The following is a 25,315-nucleotide window of genomic DNA, read 5'->3' as shown; positions in this document are numbered from 1 at the left end:
TCCCCGCCCCAGCAGCCGGGCTTTACAGCCCCTCTGTGCTGAGCGACATCGCCCAGGACTCGGGATCCGCCTGGTCTTTCATTGAAATATGTGAAAACGTCATTTTCTGTGAAAAAATCATCAATAAATTACTATTTTTAAAAAAATTAGGTTCAAACCCGAACTATTGTATTCTGCAGAATGCAGGGCAGGTTGTATTTCAAAGATGGGGACAGCAAGCGGTACCATTTGCATCCTAATTTACGACCCGAACTTGACCCATTGGTAATTCTTTCCACATTACATCTTGTTTTCTTTCTTAAAGTATATGTTTAGGTTTAATTATACACCGTGACATAATAGTTCCCAGCTTGTAAAATTCAGGTCAGTCTAATGTCAGCTGTATTAGGAGGTAAACAAGTCTGGCTACTGGCTAACAGTACCCCCAGGGTTAAATTTTGAAAATGGCTGGTTCGAAAGTGGCCAACAGGTCAGAAATAAAATTTTTATTTGAACTGATGATGGAGACCAAAGGACTGAGTTTGAAGCGAAGTTCTTTACAGCCCATCGTGTAAACCTAGTTCATACTGAAGGGATTACAATCTAAACCCAGATGTTGAAAGTGAAATGAGGTGTTTGTGGGTTCCACTTTTTGGCTAATACCTGCCCGTTTCTATTCCTGATCAGATTTAGAAACAATTGCTATACTGTTTATATTTTTATAATGCAAATGTATTGATTTTCTGCTGTAGGGTATATAAGCAGCTGGACCATAGGTATGCACTGCCTGTGCTTACAGCTAAGCAATGCATTTATGACATGTGCGGTCTCTGAGTGTGTAAGTGAAGATGTCATGAAGCAAGATATTTTGCTTGGAGTGAGTGATTGGCTTGCTGAAGATGACCCAGAAAGTATTTACCAGACCAGAGCTGGGAAATGTAAATGACTGGGGGAAGGTTTTCACCCTCCTTTGGGGGAAAATGGAACTTCACACCATGTGAAGGTCATAGTTCCCATTGCTCAGAGGCACATGACCAGGGTTAGATTTCCTCTGTGGGACTTTGGAGGAGGCACTTGCAAACAAATTTCACATTCTATTGTTCAGCTTTTTGTTTCAGGGATGTACTAAGATAATAAGGGTGGACAGCACAATCACGTTTGCGCTCAATCCTAGTCTTTTCTTGGTAACAGAACCCAGTAAGACATTTGAACTTGCCATCCCATTAATATTTTCCCAAATAATAACTCACTGGTCAGATTGAAGAAGCATGTCCTTTAATTAGGAGGTGTCATTCTCATTAGATAGATGGGCACATTTGGTGATCAAAGCATAGAGGATGATGTGCTCTTTGAAGAGCTATAGACAGCCTGAATCAGCTTTCCTTGGTTGAAGTCCTGTCAGACCACAAGGTCTTCACAGCCAGGTCACTCTAAATCACTGTAGGATTTGAGTAGCTGCAGACATGGAGGTAGCAGGAGGGCATCTGGAAACATATCCCCCTTTTTTTTCTGACAGCTTTCGATTACATCTTATCATCCCTTGGCGTGGAATAGATCAGACAATCCATAGAATAATGGCTCAAAGGTCATACCTAGCTGTTGGGTATTTCACCTGCAATTGTCAGAGCCTTTAAGAAAATCCACAAACCTGCTTTTGAGAAATGGGGGAAAAAAAATCTCAGAAAGTGTTCTTTCAGCAAATGGCAATGGAAAGAGAGGGATGTTAGAGCTGTGAAAGTTGGTGAGAGATGCTAGATGCACCAGACTGGCCATTTTTACATACAGGATGAATTAATTCTTCAGATGACAAATGCCTTACAGGTCCATGATGATGTGCCTGCATCTCCTATATTAACAGCACAGTCTACAACAACATGGTAGCAGGAATCTCTCTGGAAGGCTCATTTGAAAACTACAGGCTTACATGGTTCTTTGCTGTCCATCATCTTTAAATGTCACCACTATCCAACCATCTCTTGTGTCACATGGGATAGCAGGTGGCATCTTTTGCATCTGGGAAGCTTGGAGGGCTAACTGTGGTACACATTTGATCTGTTGCACATGCACAGATGTGGGGCCAAAACACTGAGGAACACTTTCTTTTGGAAGGTGTTTAGTAAAAATAACTGATTTAATTGGGTCTTTGATTGTACTCTGAAAGCTGTTTCTCTGTGCTGCCAGTGACTGTGAGGTTGTATATTAAGTTCTTAATTACACCATATAATTTATGGTGTTTATGCAAGTTAAATTGAAACTATGAGCTGTGTAATGAGATTTAACAGATTCAGCTTTCTAGAGCTAAGGCATTAGCACTGTTCTTTTGTACCTGAGTTTCCAGTACAGTGAAGGAAGGGTTGCAAAAACAGCAATAGAAATGTTTTGGTCTTCTATTTCCTGGGTGTATAAAGAGATGCTAATTGAAATTTTAGAGTACTCTTTAAAAAAAATTAGTTTTTTTAAAAGAAGGAAATATATTCCAAGTGTAGCCAAGTGACTGCTTGAGGTGAGAACCCACAACCTTGCTGTGTAATAAAAGCCTTCTACAGAGAAGGTTTGATTTGCAGTGGCCTTCCAGCCACTCCTACTGTTAGACAAGCCTTGGTGATCCTACATCCTGTACTTTCCAGGCACATCACAAGGGCCTGTAGGGGAGAAGAACCCAGCTGAGGACTGTGCTCTTCTGCAGCCTTCAACAGAGGGCCAGAAGTTGCCACCATTTTGGCAACTACCTGTTTTTGTGGTACAGGATGGTGGGAAGAGAGAGAAAAGGCCCGTGTTCATACCTGTACTACTTTGTTGAGTATCTAAAATGTTCTGGACTTTATAGCAAGGTCCTTGCATATCAATTTGCTGGAACTACAACAGAAAAGAGAACATATTGAGCAGCAGAGAACCACTGAGATGGCTAAAAAGTGAGGAGTGTTCCATAAGCAAGGTGTGCAGCAACAGCAGCAGGTGTTGATTTCATTGAACTAAATAGTTACTATGAACAAATTCAATTATATTGGTCTTGTCACCTTCTTGAATTGTCTGGTGTTCAGTGTAGAATGGTCTCTGTGAACAGGCAGTGCTGTATACTCTGAGTTTTGGTTCAGCAAGTATAAGGAGAGAGAGTTGAAATATAAAATGTTGCAACATGGTAATTTTCTAAGCTAAAATAACACTAAGACCTCTTATTTGTCTTTCTTTTGTACAGCCAAGAAAGAGGAGAAATCAGAAGTTATGAGTGTTCACTGGTTTATGAATCTAAGGTGGAGAAGAGAACAGACACTAAATTAACTGGACACAGTATGAAGCTACTTAAGATTAACAGGCTGGAAGAAATAAGTACAAGATTCAGCACAAGCAGACTAGAAAAAACAGCCTTTTTTCAGAGTGTGGAAAAAATGAAGATGTCTAGAAGCTTTCAGGAAGAAAAATTCAGTGAATCAGATCCTGAAACGGAAGAGAAAAAGGTAATTAACGAACTGCATAATTAATTTTGTTTTCCCAAAAGCACTGCCTCTTACTATTTTGAGCTAGTTAAGGAGTTTACTTTGTGTATTTCCCAGTAGACTTGAATTTTTCTTTATCATCTGTGAAAATGTTTTGCAACTGTGAGAGACTGTGTTAAGATCTGTTTATTGAGAGATGCCTCTGCACAAATTAAGGTGCAAATGAGACCACATGCCAAAGTCAATAATATGGATTTTAGGTAATAATGAATTTGAGGTAGAGAGATAGAAATGGAAAAGAGGAGGGGGAGAGAGAGAGGTTGAGTAGAAGCTAGTCACCACCTGTGGATCAAATGACATCCCACTGGTCCTTTTCACACATGGCTTCTCAGTGTGGAGGTCCTGAGGTCATTCAAAACTTTTCACTATTTATATACCTAAGCAGAGAAAGAAAGTTCATTGGCTACATAGTTCTCTTATTCTGTTGGTAAAATGATTGCTTCACTCCTAATACTAAGTAGTGCACATGCTGAGTCTTTTCTTTTGGGTCGGTGGGTTTCTTGAGTTGTGGGTGGTTTCAATCTCCCCTTGCTGGAATTAATTTTTACTCAGTCACATCTGATTTCAGCACAGTTGTTGAGTAAGCTTTCCTCGTGGCCCATAAATTCTGTATTCTGTGTGTCCATTTTCAGTGATACATTCTTCTCCCCTGGCTTTGTTAACCTCATTCCCAGTCTGAGATAACACCCGGACAATAGTAACACTGTTATCTTATTTTAAGTTTTTGTCACAGTAGCTTAACTATTTGGGAGAGGGCTTTGGTGGTGGCAGATGCCATCTGTCACATAACATCTGTCCCATAACTTGGGGTGATCTTTGACTGGTAATCTACATACAAGTAGTTGCTTCTTTACACAGTCTGCCACAATGGGAATTTTTGTCTGGATGAATTACCAAGTGTGTGCTAACCAGATCTCACCTCCACCAGGTCTGGAGTTAGCACCACACTGTTGCTCCGTTCTGTGCTTAACTTGTGGCAAAGTCCTCCTGTGGCCCTAACAGTATTTGGGACAGGTGACTGTGATCTTTAGGTTCTCACAGACTAGTTAGCATCTTTTAGTCTTTTGTCTTCATAGAAGCATCTGTTGTTATTTTGGGGTTTAATTACTACTGGACTTAATATTCAGAAATTGTAAAAGGATTGTGTGGTTCTACCACCCTTCAAAATCAGAAGGGGAACATGGATTTTGTTGGATTCATGTTTTGAAAGCATCTGTCCTGTCTTAACAGCTCTGGAGTTAGTGGAGACTGAATGAATCCCATGGAAACAGCAGATTCCCCAGAGGAACTGGGGCAGCTTTTTGCTTTGCTCCCCACTACCGGGCAAGCAGAGCATGGTTACATGCCATGTATGCTGCGTGCCACACTTGCAGGGCTGAGTCTTATCAGTGTGCCTCTGTTCTCCCCCTGTCTCCAGTAAGAATGGTGTTAGGCATCATGGTATGGGGTGTCTGGTAGGAAAATAGCTCTGTGATCAGCCAAAATATGTTTAGAAATAACAGCACATTTCCTTGTATTATGGTATTTTTCCATGCAAGAATCTAAAGGAAGCAGTATTTTTTACTGACACATCATTTAGGTAAGAACTGAAAAAATCCACTTGCAGTAGGAGAATGAGAGATTAATTTTACATACCAGTTTGTGAAAAGACTTAAAAAATTTGTGCTGTAGCTGTTTGTATGCTCATATGTCAGAGCAGTTTTTCAGTATTCTGAATATTTTTGTGTTCAGATGATACCTTGTAGCATTGGTGTAAAGTAAATTTAATTATGTTTCCATTTGTATTATCAAATAAAGAAGCTGGATTTTTGAAACTCCTTAATCTGTTGAATCACTTTTGGTCAAAATTATTCCGGTCTTCATGAAGGTGCTACAATTTTTACTTTGTAGACATAGAAAGAGAACTTTATATTGAAACAAACAAATAATATCTCCTATAAGTAGGATGTGTTTATTGTAGAGAGTTTCATTTAGTGTTACAGTGAAAATGCGAACTAAAAAAAAAACCCCCAGAATTGGCTGTTTGAAGTTTGGAAGATGTTATTCGCTCTTTTCAGAGAGTATACTTCCAGTATGAAAATAACAAGTTGCACAAGGGAGACAGCAAAAATGGCTGTTTCTGCAACATAGGTCTTCCAGTGATCCAAAAGATCAGCAAAAGGACTGAGAGCTGCTTTGCCTCTGTTAGTGTATCTTAGCTGGATGCTAAATTGCAGATAGTAACTGAAGGTGGTGGGATTTTTTGCCAGTTTGTGCTGCATAGTCTCTTAATTCATTGACTTGATGTTTCCTTCTTTAGTCTGATGGTTGAAACTGGCCCTTTCTTAAGCTTGCTATAGAGAAAGAGTAGGGAGGTTTTGGCGGTGTAGTAGAGGAATAAGGAATGCATTTAGAAGATGAAGAGCTGGTAGCTAGTTGCAAGCTGGAGAAATAGCTCTGTATTCCCATTTTAGCTCATCAGTCTCCTGGGAGCAAGACTTCAAAGGTGAAAGTCAATCTAACTGAACTCTGGTAATATACCTCACCAGAGTGAGCCTTCCAGATACATAAACATTTGTTATATTTCTCCTAGGCTTTTAAAACTTCACTGTCATACAGCTTGTTTGTTTGTTTGGTTTGGGTTTTGGGGTATTTTTTTTGTGTGTGTGTGTTTTGTTTTGGTTTTTTTTTAAAAGGAATTTCTCCATGGGATAAAAGATTGGGCCCTAACTGTCTGTTAATATTGATAAAAGGGAAATCAAGACCTTCTCTTAAAAGGTCTTAGTGTAGTCTGCTGGTCCAATGAGCAGTTTTATTATATTGATCAGGAAAGGATGGAAAGAGGAGTGTGTTGGCAGGAAATATGGTAAACTTTGCCCAGATGTATGCCCTTGTGTGTGTAATTTCTGTGGGTGAAGGTGAAAGCAATGACAAAACATCCATTCACTTAAATGGGAGCGTGTTGGAGCTCAAGAGACTGAATAGAGGACAGTGGTCAAGCCTGTACTTGCTGGAGAAAAGAATTCTGTCTGAAACTACCTAATTATAATTAAAGAAGAAAATGATCCACTTCCTCAAAACAACTATTTCTCTAGTTTTCATTTTTTTTTAATAAAAGGAGCAAACACAATTTTTGTCTTTTGGTACAATATATTTTTGTAAAAAAAGCTCAATCCCAAACACAATGTAGTAGTAGTAGTAGTAGTAGTAACAACAACAACAACAACAACAATAATAATAACTATTATTATTATTATTATTATTATTATTATTATTATTAGTTCATAGCTCTTAGAAGACTTCAATGGAAAGCAGACCCCTCAGTCGTTGACCATCAATGATGAGTGCTTGGTGCTGTTGATCAGTTCTGCTCTCGGTGCCCCCTAGATGGCACCCTTTGCCACTCCAGCTCTCCATCGACCACTTCCCTCTTGGACAGGATGGCAAAACAGCACTTGACAAAACTGCTCCTTGTGTGTTTTACGTGTGCTTTGTTCAGAATGCCTTCTTGTCCCCCATTTGTGCTGTTGGCAGCAGATGTCTTTGTATCATGGCTAGGTTCTGTCTTCAGTGAACGTGAAATTTTGCTTCAGGTTAGATGTTAGCAAGTAAGATACATTTTGTTTTCATGTGTGAGGATCAAATTAAAAGAAGATTGAAAATCCAGACCTGTCCTTGACCCATTGCACTGAACAGACACACTGAGATATCTGGAGGTGCTGGTCCAAGGCAGGGGGTTGCCCAGGGTAGGAGCAAGCAGGTTTGAGAAGGTGAAATAATTCCTTTTGACAATAGCACCAGTTTATGCAAATATAAATTGACTGTGAAACTGCCACAGAATTGACTCAGCTGCATTAGATCCCAATGAGCTCCATGTTTTACACCTGGACTGCTTTTGATGGCCTTGCCAAAGCTGTGTGCTGTTGGTCACAAACCTGCTGTCTTTTCCCTCTGGCTCTTACTTGGGTAATATTTGGTGTCAGAATGCAATTCAAATTGTTTGATCTTGAACTGCTATCTGCAAAAAGTGGTCGTGAAATTATTATCCAGTGTGGGTGGGTTAACTGGGTAAAGAGGAGCCTGGGAGCTCCTATAGTTCTGAACAGCACCAATATGAAACAACCAAGTTGTACTTGTGAATTGTGGAGCTGGGGTTTAAACACAAATCACTGACCCCAAAGAAGATAATTTTGCAGCATTTTCTATGCAAAGCTATCCTTTTGCTGATATTCTGAAAACCGTTTAAGGACTAATTCATAAAAATTTAGTTCAGATAGAGCTGTTAGATACCCTTGGTATTTGATGTTCAGTTAAACTAGGCCTGGGGATAGCTAATTGTCCTCTAATTCCTTGTATCCTTTGAGCTTTCTGTCACCTCCTTCTCTGCCACCATCACGATTTACCTAGCAGTTACTTTCCTTGCAGGTTCTGGGCTGGAAATGACTGTGGTGGTAACGATACTTTTGCAAGTTCCTTTTTCCAGGGGAGGCCGGAGTCACAGCAATATTTTGTACAGAGAATGTAATGATCACTGTCACACAATGAACTCCAAATAACTCTCCTCTGGTCCCTAACACTGTTCAAGATACTGAGCTATATACTTTGACAGAAACCTATTTCTGGTTTGACAGTTTTAGTCAAGAATGGCTTTTTAACAAAACCCTGTAAGCGACTCAGTACGTTTGGAGTAAAACTTCTTAAACCCTCAAGGCTTTCTTTAGCCTTGAAATTGAAGCACCATGTCTAAAGCTTGCCTTGGTATGGTCAGGAAATTGAAAGTGGACTTCAGCCAAGTTTGGGTCCATTTTGTTTTACCAAGTGCCTTTTCAGCTTGCTTGGAATGCTGTCATGAGATACGGCGCTGCCAACCTCAGCCTGGCGCAGCTTTACAGAATATCCTTTTTGTGGTGCCCTCTTCACATCCCAAGTTCATGGCGCTCTCTTGTCATGTGGCAATGTGTGTGTGATTCTGTGACTTCAGGTAGCTTTGTTTCACCTAATGCTCCCGGCTCCCATGCTCTTGAGAGTATTTTCATGCCTTTCTTAGAAAGAAAGAAGGGAATATCAATGTTTCTTGACTGAAAAAACCCCTATCACTACACTAACCCTTCCCAACATAACAGCTATGTCCAAAATCAAAAGTGGCTTGAGAGCGCTCTGGAGTCACGGAAGTCAGAAGCTGACCAAGGAAAGGGCAACAGTCATTTACTTTTTTTAATCTCATGACCTTTTTTTCCAAATGATGTAATTATATTTGTGAGTTGATTTGTGAATTTTTAGCACTTGAGATTTATGGTGTTCATATTTTTTGTTATTCACCTCTGATAGGTAAATACCCGAGCAGAGAAGAAATGACACCGTTTCTTCTTACTTCTTCAATGTCTCTTAGTGCACTGTAATTATGGATAGCAGTTGCATGGAATAAGTATAATCCTTATGCATAAGGATTCCTTCCATAAGTACAGACCTGAGACCTTATGCAATGGTTCTCCACAATCCTTACTTGTATCCTTATATCCTTATTTATTAGACAATAAACCACAACATGCTTTGTTTGGCAGATTTTAATTTTTTAATCTCTAGAAATAAATCTCTCTGGGCTTACAATGGGGCTGGTAGTACTTTTTTTTTTTTTTTTAAAGCTACTTACCATTTCCAGTTTTAATACCTTGTTTTTGGTTGTTTAGAAATTTCCTGGGTTTAGTCTGCTCAAGCAAATATTTTCCATGCAGAATTTTCATCACTTTGAATTGCTTGGGAAAATTCAACTAAAGTAGTATATCTGCTTCTGGGAATTTTAGGGGAAAGAAGATATTTTTTGTGATAATATTGAGTGTTTCACATCCACGTCGTTGAAATAATTTGGCACTTTTCATACTTCGGATCAAGGAATTGATGGTCTGCAGGTGGGCAAATGCTGGATATGAAAGGGCAGACAGCTAGGACTCCCTTTCTGCACTGTATTGGTTTGGATAGGGAGCAATGGAGATACACTGCAAGCGCAGGAACAGAAGGCACTGAAGACAGTAAAACTGTGGCATTTCAAACTGACCTTTCTATGCACATGTACCCTGATATGTGAGGATATTGCCTTGAATTTTTTTTTCCATTTCTGGCCTATTAAAATGGAAAAAAACTGGTTCTCAATTGCCTGAAATGTTAACTGCAAATGGATTGTGCTAAGAGTTTGTTTTCATTGGAGAAGTTCTGGAATGTCAGAGTAATTGCCTTCAAGTGCGCGCAATACACATCCCGTGTAGATCCCTGCACCTGTTTCATGCTTGTCAGTGATCTATCACTTCTTTTCCTTATAGGTTCAGGGAATGTGTTGAAGTGTGAGATGGGATCCTGCGGCGTGTCCGAACCTTGTCTGGCTAGGTGGTACTTACAGAACTGGGGAGGGTTTTGAGGGTGCCTACCAAATTGCATCTGCTAGAGCAGGAGAACCAAGTTAAACAGATGATTAAAATTAAAGGGATGGATCTAATCCTGCAAAGAAATGCTGCCTGGATTGTAGGTAATTTCTGCCTTTTGGCTTCATATCTCTGGCACACCTTGTGGACTGTGTTAAGCTGTGGAAGAAAGAAAGGGATCCCTGCACCTGGAAATGCACAGGTAGTAGATATACTTTTAATAAATTAGATACATTTCACTGCTCACTCTCAGTATTGTTTAACTGGATGAATGCTGCTTGTGTTTGGATGTAACCAGTTAAACCTCTCTGTTTTTTCCTGGAGCGGCATTTATTTCTCTCTTTCATACTGGCAGAATGTAGATCTGGCCGGCAGTAAATCCTAGGCAGATGATGTGCTTTTCAGGAAGGTGCATCTCTTCCTTTGCATTCGGAGGGCTTTGTCTTGCCATTAAAACATCCTCTAGTGACCTCTACTGGGTGCAGTACAAGGGAGTGCCTCAAGGTTACTGGCCGTGGCCATGGTGGGAGTAAGGTTGCCAGCCCTTCTTGCTGCGGGACTCAGAGATCCCTAGTAAGCCCCTTATTTTCCTGTTGTTGCCAAGTGAATGTAGCATTATCTGCCCAAAGAATTAGCATCACTTATTATTACATCACGTTGCAAAGATAATATGCATGTTTGCTGTGGTTCCCAGAAAGTAATGCAGGGATTACCCATCATGTGGTAGCTCGAGAGTTTTTAGAATTCCTGACAGGAAACATTACTTAAACAAAAGGAATAGATGACTTTAGAAAGGCAAAAAGAGAGATGCTTTTTTCTAAAGTATTTCCAAGGATGTAGATTGCCAAAATGCTCAGGATTTTAATTAGTTTGCTAAAAATAACATTTTTCTTTCTTTAAAGAGAGCCACTTGCAGAATCTCAAAAGTGTTTTCATGACAGAGGTTTGAGGTCTGAAAAGTCTGCAACCTTACACTTGTATATTCTTCTAGTGTTATCAGCCAAAAGACTCATGACATATTGTGTGAATTTATAGCAGAATTTTTCACACATAGTGTAAGGACCTCACATGATAGTGATAAGGAGAATAATTGAAATATTGCTACACATATCAGCACACAAGATTAATAAGATTCACAAAGAAATCACCTGGCAAATAAAAAAATCAAATCTGTTGGTCATAGTTTGCATTTTGTCTGAAACTGTTCCTGCACTCGCACCTGAGCTTGAAAAGGATCCACTCTTTTCTTTATGCCTAGCTCATTAAAATTTTGCATTTTCTCTTGAGTGAATTGTAATTTGAAATTAAAAAGAAATTAATTTCATTCCAATGTCATTCTTGTTAATTTCTTTCCATTTGTATTATACTTCTACTGTTTTACTATGGTCAATCTATTTTTAAGTTTTTAAGACTTAAGGCCAACATAATACATGGTATTTGGTAGCAAGAGAATTGTATGCATTATACTGTGAAGAAAACAGGTTTTAAAATACCCTGTATTAAGACTACCAGAGAGTGTTTTCTAGTCCTTATTAGCACTAAAGTATTTTTTCATGAATTTGGCATAAGTCAGAGCTCTTTGCCAGTTTTCTTGCACATTATTAACCCACTTTTGAAATTCAGAGTGGTAATATCTGTCAGACTTTCCCCCCCTTTTTTTTTAAAATTGCTCTGCATATGTTACATTTGTTCTTTTGAGATAAAAGGTCCTTCACGAAGTGCAAATTTCCCAGGCTGTCTCCTAAATCCTCATACACAGAAAGGTGCATGGACTCACAAGTATTTCAAGGGCAGGGCAAGTGTCCTTTCCAGGAACTGGCGGTAGGGCTGTGCTCGTGCAGGGATTCCTGGGTAATTGGAATCCTTAGCTTTGGGAGGAAATGAGGCAACAGCTGCCTGAAACCAAGATTGTTGTGTTGTCATCTCAGGACCCCATGGCATGTCCATTCCAGACTTATCCTTCGCTCTTCCTTTCTAGAGAAGCATTGTTGTCAACTGCAAGAAAGCAGTTCCTCGAGCTCCCTTGTCCCTGTGCACACTGATATGTGTCCCATGGCCCTCAGACCTGTGGGGGTTTGGGCTGCTGTGATGAAAAAGGCTGGTTACCAGCATTCATATTTGAGAATGGTTCTTCCTTGAACTCCCAAAATGAGGAGAAATGGGAATTGGATTGAGAGAACTTTATGGGTCTTGCTCATGTTTCTGTGGTTCTGGTGAAAATATGAATTTGGCTTCCTAAGAGACTTTAAGGGAGCAGTTCTACCCTTTGATCATGACACTCCTTCCCCAAAGAAGTGCTAATTGAGAAAAAGGGTTTGGAGTTATAACAAGTAACTAGCAGCAAATTAATTTTTTTTTCTGTGTGTGATACTAGAGCAGAACAGTACTGCCAGTGGGAGGTAGTGGGACTGTTGGTGACCCTGTGTTTGTTCAGCAGGTTGTGAAGGGCCTTCGGTAATAATTGCCAAAGTGTGTTATTATGAGCAAGCAGAGTCCCTAACTGGGACTGTGAGGCTTAGTACAGGTCAGATCCACTCCACAGAATTCATTGTCTGAACAGCTGGGTAAGGGAGAAGTGAAATGAGAAACAGGTACAGACATGGATGAAGACTGTGCTAAGGTCATGCTCTCAGTCAGTGACATCTGTGCAGAGACATCTGCAATGTGGAAATGAAATTGCTGACTCTCTGTCTAGTGTCCAGTGTCCTCTTTACGTGGCTATATGCTGAGATCTGAGGGGAGGCATGCCTCTGAACCCACAGCCTGCTGGATCCCAGCCATTTCGTGAGTGCTGATTACTTTGCAAAGCTCCTACACACCATTTGGTCCAGGATCTAAAATGTCAAAAATCTCTGGCATCTTATAGATATCTTTATTTTTCTGGTGTTCATTTACGTACAATTCACTTCACCCTCTCCCTGTTAATTCTGCTTGATTTTTATTTAAATCCTATGAATACCATGATTAAAGTCTTATTGTAACCTTTGGAATACATGACTGTTAAAACTTCTGAAAATCAGATCAGTTTCAGTACAGCGAAGGCACATATATTTATTTCTGTGTATGTTTCATCTTGTCTATCTTCCCCTAAAAACTTCTTTTTGACCCTGGGTGCACAGCTTAGCAAAGAATTCTTTTGGCCACAATCATTCAGAGGTATCTTGTTACAGATTACCTACCCAAGCAATTTGTAATATACACAGAGGTCCGGGGAGAGACATTCAGACTGTCTCTGTGACCTTTCTCTTCTGGCATCCTTGTGCAATGTCTTGTGGGCACATTTAGCAGAAGTCACGGTGCAGTAAAAGTGACTTTCCAGCACTGAGTGTGGCATGAGAATTCCAAACAAGGGCCCTTGCGTGGGAGAGGCACATTTCTGTTACCTCGAACAGAAACCTCACACTTAAGGAACATTTTAAGGAGTTTAGTATATTTATTTTCCCACTTATATGGACAACCTGATGTAATTCCTGGTGTTTGGTCCTTCTGTGTTTGCTGAAAATGTTTTATTTCTAACTCTCCTGAGTTAAAGCAATTGCTGAACTGCTTATATTGAAAACATGCATTGTACAGTAAGTAAGGGAGGATTTTTTTTTAAGTACTAATGTAGTGCAGGTACTTTTAAGTGCTTATTTGCCATTTACAAATTGAATTCTTGAGAGAAATTAAAGTGAGGCTTTATAATATGACTTCATGCTGAAGAAAATGAACAGGATGTGGTTATAATACACGTAAATTATTTTGTTATTGACGATAAAAAAAGAGTATTTTTCCATTGTTTCCTGTCTTCAAGGCTAACTAAGCAGACATACTAGTATGTGAGATCTCCCTAACACTATGCCTGGACTAAACAGTGATAGAGCAGATAGGTTTAATTTCAGTTATGATCCCACCTAGATATGACTCTGTCTAGTTTACCTCATATCTTAAATAGGGACTGTAGTTGAAGATGATAGAGAAAATCTCAGCCTTTAAACTTGACTATTTTGCAGGGAGACAACAAGGTGTGGGGTGATTTTCTCTTGACCTTTGATGCTGCCTTAGCCCTTATTATCATCATTACATTTTAAAGGACATGGTCACTAAAGGAATTACTGCTTTTATCAAATCAAGCATGTTCTGCTGTCTTTCTGAAACTTGTAGTAGACCCATGTTTGGTAATTCTGAATCTGGAGCAATTGCCTAAAGCCTCTTGGTCCTGCATGTTTTACATCATAATAGAGGAATTCTACATTCTCCTATTTATACCTACTATCTATTTCTTCCTACTCATATCTTAGCTGGGTTTTATAATGGTTTCATAAGAAACCTCTTGTATAAGAATAGAAATGTACAATACAGAAATGTAACTCCATGGTGAGAACTTTTAAAGGGCTTGAGGGTCTAAACATAACTTCATATGGCATTACTAAAATGGAAGAATGAACAAAATTCAGAAGATTAGGACAAATGAATAGGACAAATGTACTAAAATGATTAATTTTTTTTTTCTGGTTTAGTCACTTCTAATCCTTTAAGCTGTCCTTTTTTTAAAGAAAATATTCTAGCCCCTAAAACGCATCTTTCCAGCACTACATCCAAGATCTGTGTCTTTAATGTCCCTTGTGTGTGCACTTCATTTTTAGTTGTAGAATAATTCACTGTCTGTTAAAATAGAGAAACGTGGAAAGGCATGAATTTATCCAAAAACTTAAATTGGGCAGGTTTTTGAAAGTGTTTTCTCTTCCTTTTACTGATTCCACATGCAACTACTGCCTTTCCTGCCATCGTTCGTTATTGAGCTTGTTAAACACAGTATTTGCACCACTTTTCTTAATTAAGGAGAACATCTTGTGCACTTAATGCTGCATAAAAATTGCACTATGTTTTTTTCATCAGGCAGTTACTACAGAGAATAGGCATGAAAATCTTCAGCTTGGAATTCTAGCTGCCACTGTCTGCCAACAGATTGATTCAAAGTGTGTGAGGGCCAGCATGGGACTTGTAAAGAAAGCTTGTGCAATGCACTGTTCCTGGCTCACACTGTGCTTTACAAGGTCCCCCTGCTTTGTTAGCAGTAACTTCATGGATAGTTAGAAATTTCAGAAGCCAGCTCAGGGTGAGAATTTCTCCATACATCTCCAGACAACACAAAGTTTAAATGTATCAGAGATTATTTATGGACACTCTGAGTGACAGTTGCCACATCAGAGACATGACAGTCTAAGTAGACAAGCTGTTATGAAATTGAGTGGAGAAGCAGGGGCTTAGAAGGATGGAAATAAGCATCCAAGGTCACCCAAGAGATCTGTTACAGAAGCAGGGCTGAAAGTCAGACTTTCTGACTTCCAGACTGGGGCCCAAGTCATGCTGCTACTGCAATGGGACCTCCTGGCAATAAAAGAAATATCTTGTTTATCACACTTGTTTCTTATATCTGGAGCTGTATTCTCTGACACACATTGTATGAAAGCTTTCACGTTATCAGCTAGTATTTGCCAAGTATGTGGGAGATACTTTTTTTCCCCCAGGAATTATTCAGTCATCTCCATTTCAGCATCATATGACTGCAGTAGAGTATTGGTTTCTTAGCTGTCTCTGAGTTCCAAAATCAGTGGAATGCATAATTGAAGGAATATGGGCTGGTAATAATGATTTAAGCTCTATATTCCATGTCTGCCAATCCTCCTATAGTTCCCAGGACCATCCTGCATCTGGAATCATGCTCTTAATGTATGCAGTGTCTGGAGCTATGAATTTTCCGAGATGTTCAGCAGACACCAAAGAAAAAAATAGACTCGTAAAAATAGCCACCCCATGGCATTACCTTTTAATAACATTTGACTTTAGAAACGGCATTTTATCTTCTATCTTGGAAATCATAATAATTTATACAGACCCGTCAATGCCAGGGAAGTCAAGAAAAAAGAAATGTGATTCTATAGTGTTACAAACAACTTTTATCAGCATGAATTTGGAATGAGAATTAATTTGTCAAAGGAAGCACTGAAGTTTATGCCAAAAAAATGTTTTCTGAAAAAAAAAAAAAACCCAGCAAAAATCATTGCTTTGGAGCATCTGTTTATCCATTGTTCAGTATCTGTCCTTGGTTTTTTTCCCTCAACTTTTAAAAGCATGCTTTGTTTGGTCTCTGTGGTACTCCATGTAGCTTAAAAGATTCCTCCAGTATTAGAAAGAACTAACTGAAATTAAAGCATAGCTTTCTGAACTATGTCGGACATTTAACGTCCTGCTCTCTGTTTGTCAATTATAATTGCAGATAAGCAAACACTGTTTGTTCCAGAGGAAAGATGGGATTTTCTACCTTCCAGTAAGCCAAAATGACATGCTAAAGGACATAGCCAGAGATGCTTCACCAAGTGGGTGGTCTCAGATTACACATTATTTGCATTGAGTCTCTTCACATACTTGAAGTTAAGCATGTGCTGAAATGCTTTGTTAAATCAGGGTTGTTGGGCATCATGTATTCCTGTACATTGAAGTTGTCTGAGCATACATCCAGTGAAAAGTTGCATTTTCAAGGAGCTCATATTCTATGTAAAGGTAAATGAAAGAACAATAGCACAACAAAGCAGTACCATTATTGTTTAGTGAACTTGTTTTTGTAGCTAGCCTGTGCTCTGATCATATCAGAGGATTTTTTCAATCTTCATTCTGCAGGGTTTGGTCTTTGTTAGGATTTTGCTGTACCATGGATTGTGTTGATAAGCCTTTAGTTGCTGATTCCTTGAAATAGGTTAAAGTGTATAAGAATAAAGAGAAAAGTAAAAGATAAATCACAGGAGTGAAGAAAAGCTGGTCCCTTTTTTAATTTATTTTCAATTTCTCAGACACTTATATTGCTTGTCTTTTACAGAAGTTCTCATTTTGAGTCAAACAAGGCCAAACTCCTTTGGTATTACTCTGGTTGACACAGGCCAATAATTGGTCTGCTGTGTTTCACTGACCAGAAAATACAGAAATCTCCACTGGCATGGTTTCCCTTCCATATCAAAAAACCTGACTTCAGTGTATAAAATGGTGTATTTCAGATAAAACTTGCCCAGCTGTCACTGATTCATTGTCAAAATTGTGGTCAAGTGGGAGTTTCAGATGTGTACTTGAAGTGTAAATTCTTTGTTTTATGATGCTGCTAATTTTTTGTAATACACTGGGAATTAGCTGAGCTCATTTATCTTTATTCTTTTCCAGTGCTTTCATACTTATTTCCCCCAAAAGTGACCCACCACCACTGTTTTGTGAGCATTGGCTGTTCATTCTGATATTCATATCAGTAGGACTCCTACAGTATGGGAGACAGGAATTCAGACAAACATCCCTCCACTGTCTGAGCATCATTTTTAAATCAGCAATGAATATAGTATGTATGCTTTGCTATCTGATTGAATGTGGTGGGCTAGAAAATGTTTGGAAGATTGTTCCCAGTAATGAATGCAATAAAATGAGAAAAGAAAATTACATTCAGATGAGCTGTGATTTATGGATTCCATAGGATGTAAACCTTCAAACTGAGAGGCTTTTTTTTTTTTTCTTTTATTAGGAACTCTTGCCAAACCTTTGTCTTTTTTAACAGGTCCTAATCCTAATGCAGGTAATCGATCCTTGTTTTCTAAAAAAAACTCTGGGATTTTCATGAGTTGCAGTGATAGGTTTCCTATTGTGTGCCCATAGCTGTTGTTAGCTTGTCGGTGTTCACGGGGTGTCTGCAAGAGCAGTAGGAGAGGAAAGCTGACATTCAAAATGAGGTTCTTGTGTATAGGCAGGCACAGGTTTAAACTCTCAGCAATCTGCCAGTTGCTCTGCTTGGAATGAGTTGAAACAAGATTAAGTTTGTCTCCAGCAAAGACAAGTCTTCACCAATTAGCTATGGGTGTTTTTCAAATACTCTACAAGTGATATTTCATTTCTCTTTCACCTCAGGTCCTGCATTCTAGATAACTTGCCTGCAATATTTTTTTCTTTTCTTTTGAGAGGCTGATAAAGAGCAACTACAGTTCACAGTGACCTCCAGTGGTGAAAACCCTCTTCTGGAAAAACAGAGCTAATGCCTAATTTTGTCTGAAAATTGTTCTTCAGAGGGTTTAGGAGGTGCAGCTTCTATACAGCATAATATATTCTGATTTATCATGTTTTGTGCTGTGTTTCTATTAAAAAAAATTAACCTTGGATTTTTCTTCTTTCTGCTCTTTCTTGTTTCAGAATCATTTTTACTTTTTGGGTTGACAGTAATTGACAACAGTCCTACTGGAGCCATACTGTATATGAGCTATGAAGCTTTGTTTGATTAGGTGTTTCCTGGTATAAAGGCATGAGATCAGTTCTGTTCTTCTTTCCCTCAGAATTCATGATTCTTTCATAGTCTTCTCAATGCACATGATTTCTTTAAAACTTCTTCTACATCTTTCTTTCTGTATTTTCCATATATTTATGTATGTTTTTCATTGAGGACTTTTCCCATTTTGCGTAAGGTGGTTTTTCAGTGGTCTGTGCTGAATAGATTCTGCAAAGGTTTAGCAATCTGGGTAGCCTAGACCCCACAAATAATATGAAAGAGTAGATTTTTGGAATTAATGATGCTGGAATGTGCCATTGAGAGTGAAGGGAAAATATTTCCATATTCTTCAAGGGACTTTAGAGTCCCTCATAGCAATTTTAATAGAGGAATATTTGTCTTTGCCTACACTAGCTTCTGTATTATGGGCAGCACAGAATAACCTGAATTCTTTACTTCCACTTCTCAGCATTACTGACCCTTCCCTGTAGAAAATAGACAGCTATCTTCAGGAATGAAAATGGAGCTGAATTCTACAAAGAGCAATCAAGATGTCAGGTAATTTGTAGTTTTACAGGGGTGGGGAGGAAATTTTTGGGGGTTAATATGGAATCACTTGCCTTTCCCAGATGATTTCCGTTCTTTTGCACTTCATATACCAAGTAAATGTGCTCTGTGCTAGACGTGCAAGAGATCAGAAATCAGCAAGCCTAAGACAGCTGCAGTGAATGTAAATCCACATGTGCATTACTTGAGTGGACATATTCTGAGATGCCAATATGGTTATACTGGGTGTTGCTTTTTCCTGGGAATGACTAGATAAACAGAATAAAACCCAAACAGGCATGAAGGTCAGATTTCAGAATTTGCACAGTCTTGTTTACTGATTTTCTGAACTAAGTTTTGCTGATTATTATGGGTCTTTCATTCTCATGGACTTTCTTAGGACCTCTGAGATGGTATTTGAGATGTTGGAGTTCCTTGTCTTCCTTTGGATAGGCTAGAATTTGGAAAACAAACTGAACAATTAAACAACACAGCAGAGCAGCTCACTGAAAGAACACAAAATATTCTACAACAAACTGTGCTTGAGCTGGATCTTTTCTAAATCCTTCCCAAACAGATCAGTCGGGTGCTGTTGTATTTCCTCTGCAGAGGTTTGCTGTACCTTTTCCACAACCCCACTGACTGACAGTGAAAGATCCTGTTGTCATTGTAAAAGAAAAGGGTGTGTTGACCACATTTCTGCACTCCTTACTCTGGGCTGCAAGAGGGCAGCTATGCTTGTACATGGGAATATTCAAATCCTGTAGGGAGGGAGGTTGGGTGTCATGCTGGCAAGGTGCTTCCTAGCTTCCTGGGAATCTCCCTGTAGGCTGCTCCTCCTGAACCCTGTAAATGCCTAGAATTGGAGTGCACATTTCTCATAGCTGTGGAGTAAACATGTATAAAAATAGTCCATTCATCTCATTGTCCAGGCCAGCAAAAAAGCAAGGCTCAGACTGGAGTTGAGGTGAAGAATTGGTGATAGACATCATTATGGTCAGTTCTACTGTGGCCAGCATGTGCTGCTCTCCCTGTAAGGTTTCAATGGTAATCTCTGGGCAGTGGAACACAGACATCAGGTTTCATGCCTTTCTGAGAGACCATGGACTGCTGAAGAGATGCTGATGGTGTCACAGCAGCTTGAAAAGTAAGAAGACTTAGTTGTCAGCAGAACAGCAGGTGTTGTAGTGACAAAGGTTCAGACCTATGACATGAAATGTGGTGGTGCAATGGCTGTAGCTGGCTCTGCTCTTCTGGCTTATGAGTCATTTACATCAAAGTGGGAACTGAAGTACCTGCAGATGGTGATGAGTCCTGTGGGCTTATGAGACTTTCTAATTGTGGTGTTCAGTGCTGTGAATGTTAACTATAACGAGTCCACCTCTCCTCAATTGTTTCTGTTCCTTAAATGGCTCCAGTCATATTTCTTTATCCCTGCTAATAATAGATGGGATTTACAGATGGCTCATATGCCAAGGACTTAATACCAAGCACTATGAAAATGTGTCATATCTTCAAACCATAGTTTTGGATATTCTCCATGAACCTACTTGTGCCAGTACTTTCCAGAAGTGCTTCCTGAGGACAATGGTGTTTCCTTTTTTGGTTCAACAGCAGTAGGCATCTTGACAATTAATTGTTTTCTGAGTGATTCTTGAGAATCACAAGATAATCTTTAGGAATTAATGCAAACTAATTAGAATACACCATTATAAGCTGCCCATCCTGTCTTAAAATCTACAGATCTGTGGCTTTGTGTATTAGCTTAAGAAAAAAAGGTAAAGCTGCTCGCATGCACCAACATTACTTCCCAGCTCAAGATGAAGCAGGGCAGAAATAAGGTTTGTGCTTCCAGATAAGGAATGAACCATATCACTCTAAACAGAATTTCTGATGCCTTCCTTAGAAACTTGTATCTATCCCACCTTGGATGAAGGAAAGCTGGGATGCAAGCCACTGAAGCTCTTTGCAATGTAAAGACATTTGCAGGGTTTCCTGTTTCAAATTACAATTATATTTACCCTTAGTTTGGGGAGATGAGGTGGGGAGAGAGGAAAGAGGGAATAGATTGATTTTTCTTTTTAATTTTATTTTTCATTCTACCTGTCTTTCTTCTTTGTACATTGTTGCCTCAGATTCTTTTGCTAAGTATATTAAAAAACCAAACTAAATTTTAAAAGAATTGTACTCAAATAGTCTGTCCTGAACCTAGGCAGACTAACTTACAATGCCCTGAGAGGGACTGCAGAACTAACGAAATATCTGAAACTTTTACTTTGCTACCAGATTTAACTCTGTCTCTGCAATTTCTAATGAGTTCTGAAACCCCAAGGAACAAACTGCATAGTTTATTCATATTAAAGCACAACTCTAAGTCTCTGTCTGGGACATGTGAACTACCATACCTTGCAGTGGAGTAGGGTATTCAAGGTTCATGTAAATTGTTTCTTGCATGCTCCCACAGTGCCCCTGCCCAGTGAATTTTTTCCTTGATTTGGATTAGTGTGTTCAAGCAGGAGAACATGTGTTAGTGCACTGAAATTATGTGGATTTAGAGCTTACTAGGATCTCCCTACTTAACCTTCACATATTTAGTATTAACACATAGATTAAGTCCATGATTCTTATAATGTTTCTGCATACTTTGAGAGCCTAAGGGTTGCTGTGAATGGAGGTAGTGAGAGGCAGGGAGCATGCTGCCAGTGGTAGTTCTGTCATCTCCAAACACCCAGGTTACAAGATTCAACAGGTTTGCACAAAGTGCTTCTAAACAGCAACATGAACACAGTGATGATGTGTTTGAGAGGAGCAGATAGCTGACTGGTCCTTGATATTCAAGTTAGAATCGTGTCTTGAAATTTCAAAGAATTACATCTCTTCTTCTGTTACTTATTGTTTTGTGTTCACAGTAGTAGGCAATCATATGAGCACTTCTTCAGGAAGTGGAAAGGTTAAAAGAGGTTGCTTACTTTAACTATCATTACTCAAAAGAGGCATAATTATTGTTTCTGCTTTCTGCCTTTCTGCTGGTGTGATGCTTATCCACTCCAGCTCTAATTATGTCCATGACAGTTAAAGTTGCTCCTGTGGAGAGCTTTCAGAGTAACATTCTGTGCATTTTCATGGCTGGATGCCTCCTTCCAATCTCAAAGCTCTCAATGTGTTATGAATCCTCTGAATGACATTTCTGTATTATTATCCCTGTTTGAAAAAACAGAGAAACTGAATCAGAAAGGTATTACACAACTTTCTTAGGGAGATGCAAGCAAGTAAGCACTGACTGACTTTAGTTCCCTGTTATTTTCCCTTGATCTCAAAAATCTGAACCTGAAACAATATACAAAAGAGATGAAATGTTTTAATTTTTTAAAAATCTTGTTGTTTTTTTTTTCTTCCTATTTTTCTTTTTTACTTCATATTCTACTACGGTTTTGGCTAAGTCTTACAGCACTGGGCATACTGATAGTATGTTCAAGAGGAGTAGAGGGCACTGACAGGTCCTTGAGATTGAAATTGGACCTTGTCAAGAAATTGTGCCTCTTCAGCTCCCTTCAGGAGCACTGCTGTGCTACTTTGGGATGTTCCCCTGTCATTACATGCATTCAGGGTGTATTCTTTAAGAAAACATGCAAGTATTGAGCAGCAAGCCAAAGGCATGACTAGCAGTGTCTGCAAAGATTAACTGCACACACAGAATTGCAGGTGCTGCCTTCCCAGAGACACACCTGCATGAACAAATCAATATTTGGCAAAGAAGCATCGGGTTCCCCTCGGAGGACAAACACCTAATCTCCCTTTCCTTTGCTGCATTAGTCCTCCATTCCCAGTGGTGAAGCTCTGGAGACACAGCCTCCCCACTGAGGTCTAGGGTGGGATCTGCTCCCTGCTCTGCCACAAGTGACTCTTTATTCCTGGCAGTTACAGACCTGATCCCTGACACTTGATTCTGGATGGTGGCAATGCAGATATCTGAGCCTTCGTGCTTGATCTCTGACACTGGCTCTCTATTAGGAAAATTACTGGAACCTGATCTGCCTGATTACAGCTACTTGATATATGGTGATGTTCCCCATTGTGGCATGTTTACCACTGAAAGTAAACTCGAAACAGCAAGTACAGCAGAACCAAAGAATTGAAGAATTTGGCTGTGCTCTGCAGATACTGTGGATGAAACTTGATGTTAAGAAATGCCATCTTTTAAGGAAAATAGCAGAAAATAGTGAGGCAGGTTAAAAGGAGAAAATGAAGAGGAAATATTAAAAAAATCAGTGATGATCCCATCACTTCTACCTGTTGTCAGATCTTCGTGCTCTGTCTTTGTATGCTGTGTTAAACACAGACTAGCAGCATCTAAAACCAAAATTAGCTTCCTTCAGGTTCATATAAAATTGTCTTTTCATGTCAAGTTTGGTTGATTCTATTTCACAGTGAGTACATTTCAGTTCAGTCAGTGGGTCTCTAGAAGACAGAAAAAGCCTTTGACTAAGCAAGCTGGTTGAAATTAGTTTGCAAAGAAATTTATAATTTGGCTCATTTCATAAGGTTTTGAATTTCATTGTAATAATTTCAGAGCCTTGAAGAGAGGGCTGCAAAAGAAAAACTGCACTGAAATGAAAAATAGGCATGCTTCATTCCAGCAGAGTTACAAGTGTTGCTCTGCCTTCTTCCCGAGTTAATTTTACTTAGCACATCATGTGTTGATCAGTCTTCAGTTTTCATGAGCCATCGTTTTCCAACACATTCCAGTGTTTTGTTTCAAAATTCTTTGGTTAGCTCCAGTGACAACTATTTTTAATTCTCATGTTGGATCATATGAATTGGTCAGGGAATAGAGGCTTGTGCTCTGGGTAATCACAGTTCATTTTCCATAGTGTCAGATGAAGAATTTAGGTAAAAACAAATGCAGCAGTCACAAAATTGAATCCCAGAGGCAGAAAGGTGAGTGAGGTCATGGCAAGGCTTCCAAATGTTTCCAGGTGCAAGCACTATGTTCTAGTGGCAGAAAGAAAGTCTTACAAACAATAAAGCAGGGGTTTTCATGTGAGTATTTTTGAGTTAGAGGTTGGCTAGCATCCCAGCTGCAGGTGACTAGTAGCAATGTCTAAAATTGGGGAACATAAGATGAAACTCTTACCTGGGGAGACCTTCAGTCAGACATCAGACCATGGCTAGAAGTTAATCTTTGCTATTGTCCCTAATGCAACTGTCCTTCATAATTTTGTCCAATTCCTTTTTGTCTGCCCTTATTTCAGCACCCCATCAATATCCTGTGTCAGTAAGCTCCTCCACAAGTAATTAGGGTGAGAATCTGTCATTTCTGATTTGAAACTGATGTGCAGTACTTGTTTTGAGTGTCTGTATCCTCTTGCACTGGGAGAAACGGCAGTCAGTCTTTCCCTATTCATCTTGTCACAACAATAATGATTTTCTAGAGCTGTGGTACTTCTTACAGGTGGATGTATGACTCTGCAGTGAGTACTGAGATTAAGGCATAAGGATTAGTTAGAAACCATGTATTTATTAAAAAAAAGCGGGGGAAGAAAGAGCAACTGGGAGAGGAATTAACTATTTTATGAAACCATTAAACCAGCTAAGCAGACTGTTAAAAAACTGAACAACATAGCCAAATTGTGAAGTGAGATTGCTCTGTGAAATTGCCTCACCTTTCCAAAGACTGCGGATCTTTTCCAGCCTATGAAAATTGCCTTTCCAAAGAGTGAAAATTAGGTCTTTTGAGAAGAGCAATTCCTTTCGCAGTAGTGCTCTGCATTGTGTAGGCAGAGTGATGAAATAATGTTTGGTTTCTGATCAGTTCTCATATATTTCCTACCCTTAGGACAAGATTTAATCCATGATTCCTGCTGATGCCATTTTTCCAAGCAGCATTCATGAGTTACATGATAGAAGTCACAATGAGAATACCATCTGCTCCATCTTCTCACAAAATCAAACCCCCACTATTTGATGTTCTGAGATGAGAACTCAGAATGAAATGAAATTGTTCTGTTTCTTTGTACTCTCTCATTAGAGCCTAACACAACAATGCAGTAGAAGGAAGGTTACAAGGCTGGCTCTTGCCTAGGATAGGGACAGACATAACTTAAACAATGCTGAAAGCCATGATTCAAGTTTCTATGATGACAGACTTTTTCCTCAGCTTTGTTGTAGTGAGGGCAAAATGTGACATTAGTCTTCTCCGCCCCTAGTCCTCGAAACAGTAGCAGGTCTCCTCCTTTAGTCAGGAAGGAGAGCAATACTACCTAGCACACTTCTTTCCATTGAAATCCTCCATCATAATCTGTGGTTGAACTGTCCTTAGTCATGGTTCTCTTTTTCTCTGGCTTGGCTGTACAGAATTTAGGCTTTAGCCTTAGGCTAAACATTTTTTAGATGACTGGAGTTATACTATGGGGTTTAGAAGTTCTATAACTTCATTTTCCTTGTGTTTATACTCAGCTTTAACTGGTGTAATAGCTGGCTATCCTGCTAAGGAGAAGAGGAAAGCCACACAGGGTATCAATAGGGCTTTATCTATCTCTGATTTTTCTTCAAATAGGAGAGAGAAAGAGGATGTTACTTGTATCTGTGATCCCAAAAATATTACAGAGTTAAACAGGTAAAAAGGCCTATAA

General features: G+C 39.3%; 1 protein-coding gene across 1 annotated transcript in view; it reads left to right on the top strand.

Moving 5' to 3' along the window:
- Positions 1-9,823: 9,823 nt before the first annotated feature.
- The window catches only part of MYLK4 (myosin light chain kinase family member 4), a 61,235-nt gene continuing 45,743 nt past the window's right edge, over positions 9,824-25,315 (top strand). Inside the window, exon 1 of the mRNA XM_041413299.1 lies at positions 9,824-10,067. Within this exon, the coding sequence (XP_041269233.1) occupies positions 9,912-10,067 (156 nt within the window). The 5' untranslated portion in view covers positions 9,824-9,911. The remainder of the gene's footprint in view (positions 10,068-25,315) is intronic.

Source organism: Onychostruthus taczanowskii, unplaced genomic scaffold (assembly GCF_017590055.1).
Source record: "Onychostruthus taczanowskii isolate IOZ18803 unplaced genomic scaffold, ASM1759005v1 scaffold40, whole genome shotgun sequence".
In the NCBI taxonomy this organism is placed as follows: domain Eukaryota; kingdom Metazoa; phylum Chordata; class Aves; order Passeriformes; family Passeridae; genus Onychostruthus; species Onychostruthus taczanowskii.
Note: the sequence above shows the minus strand (reverse complement) of the source record. Positions and strands in the feature narration are given on the sequence as shown.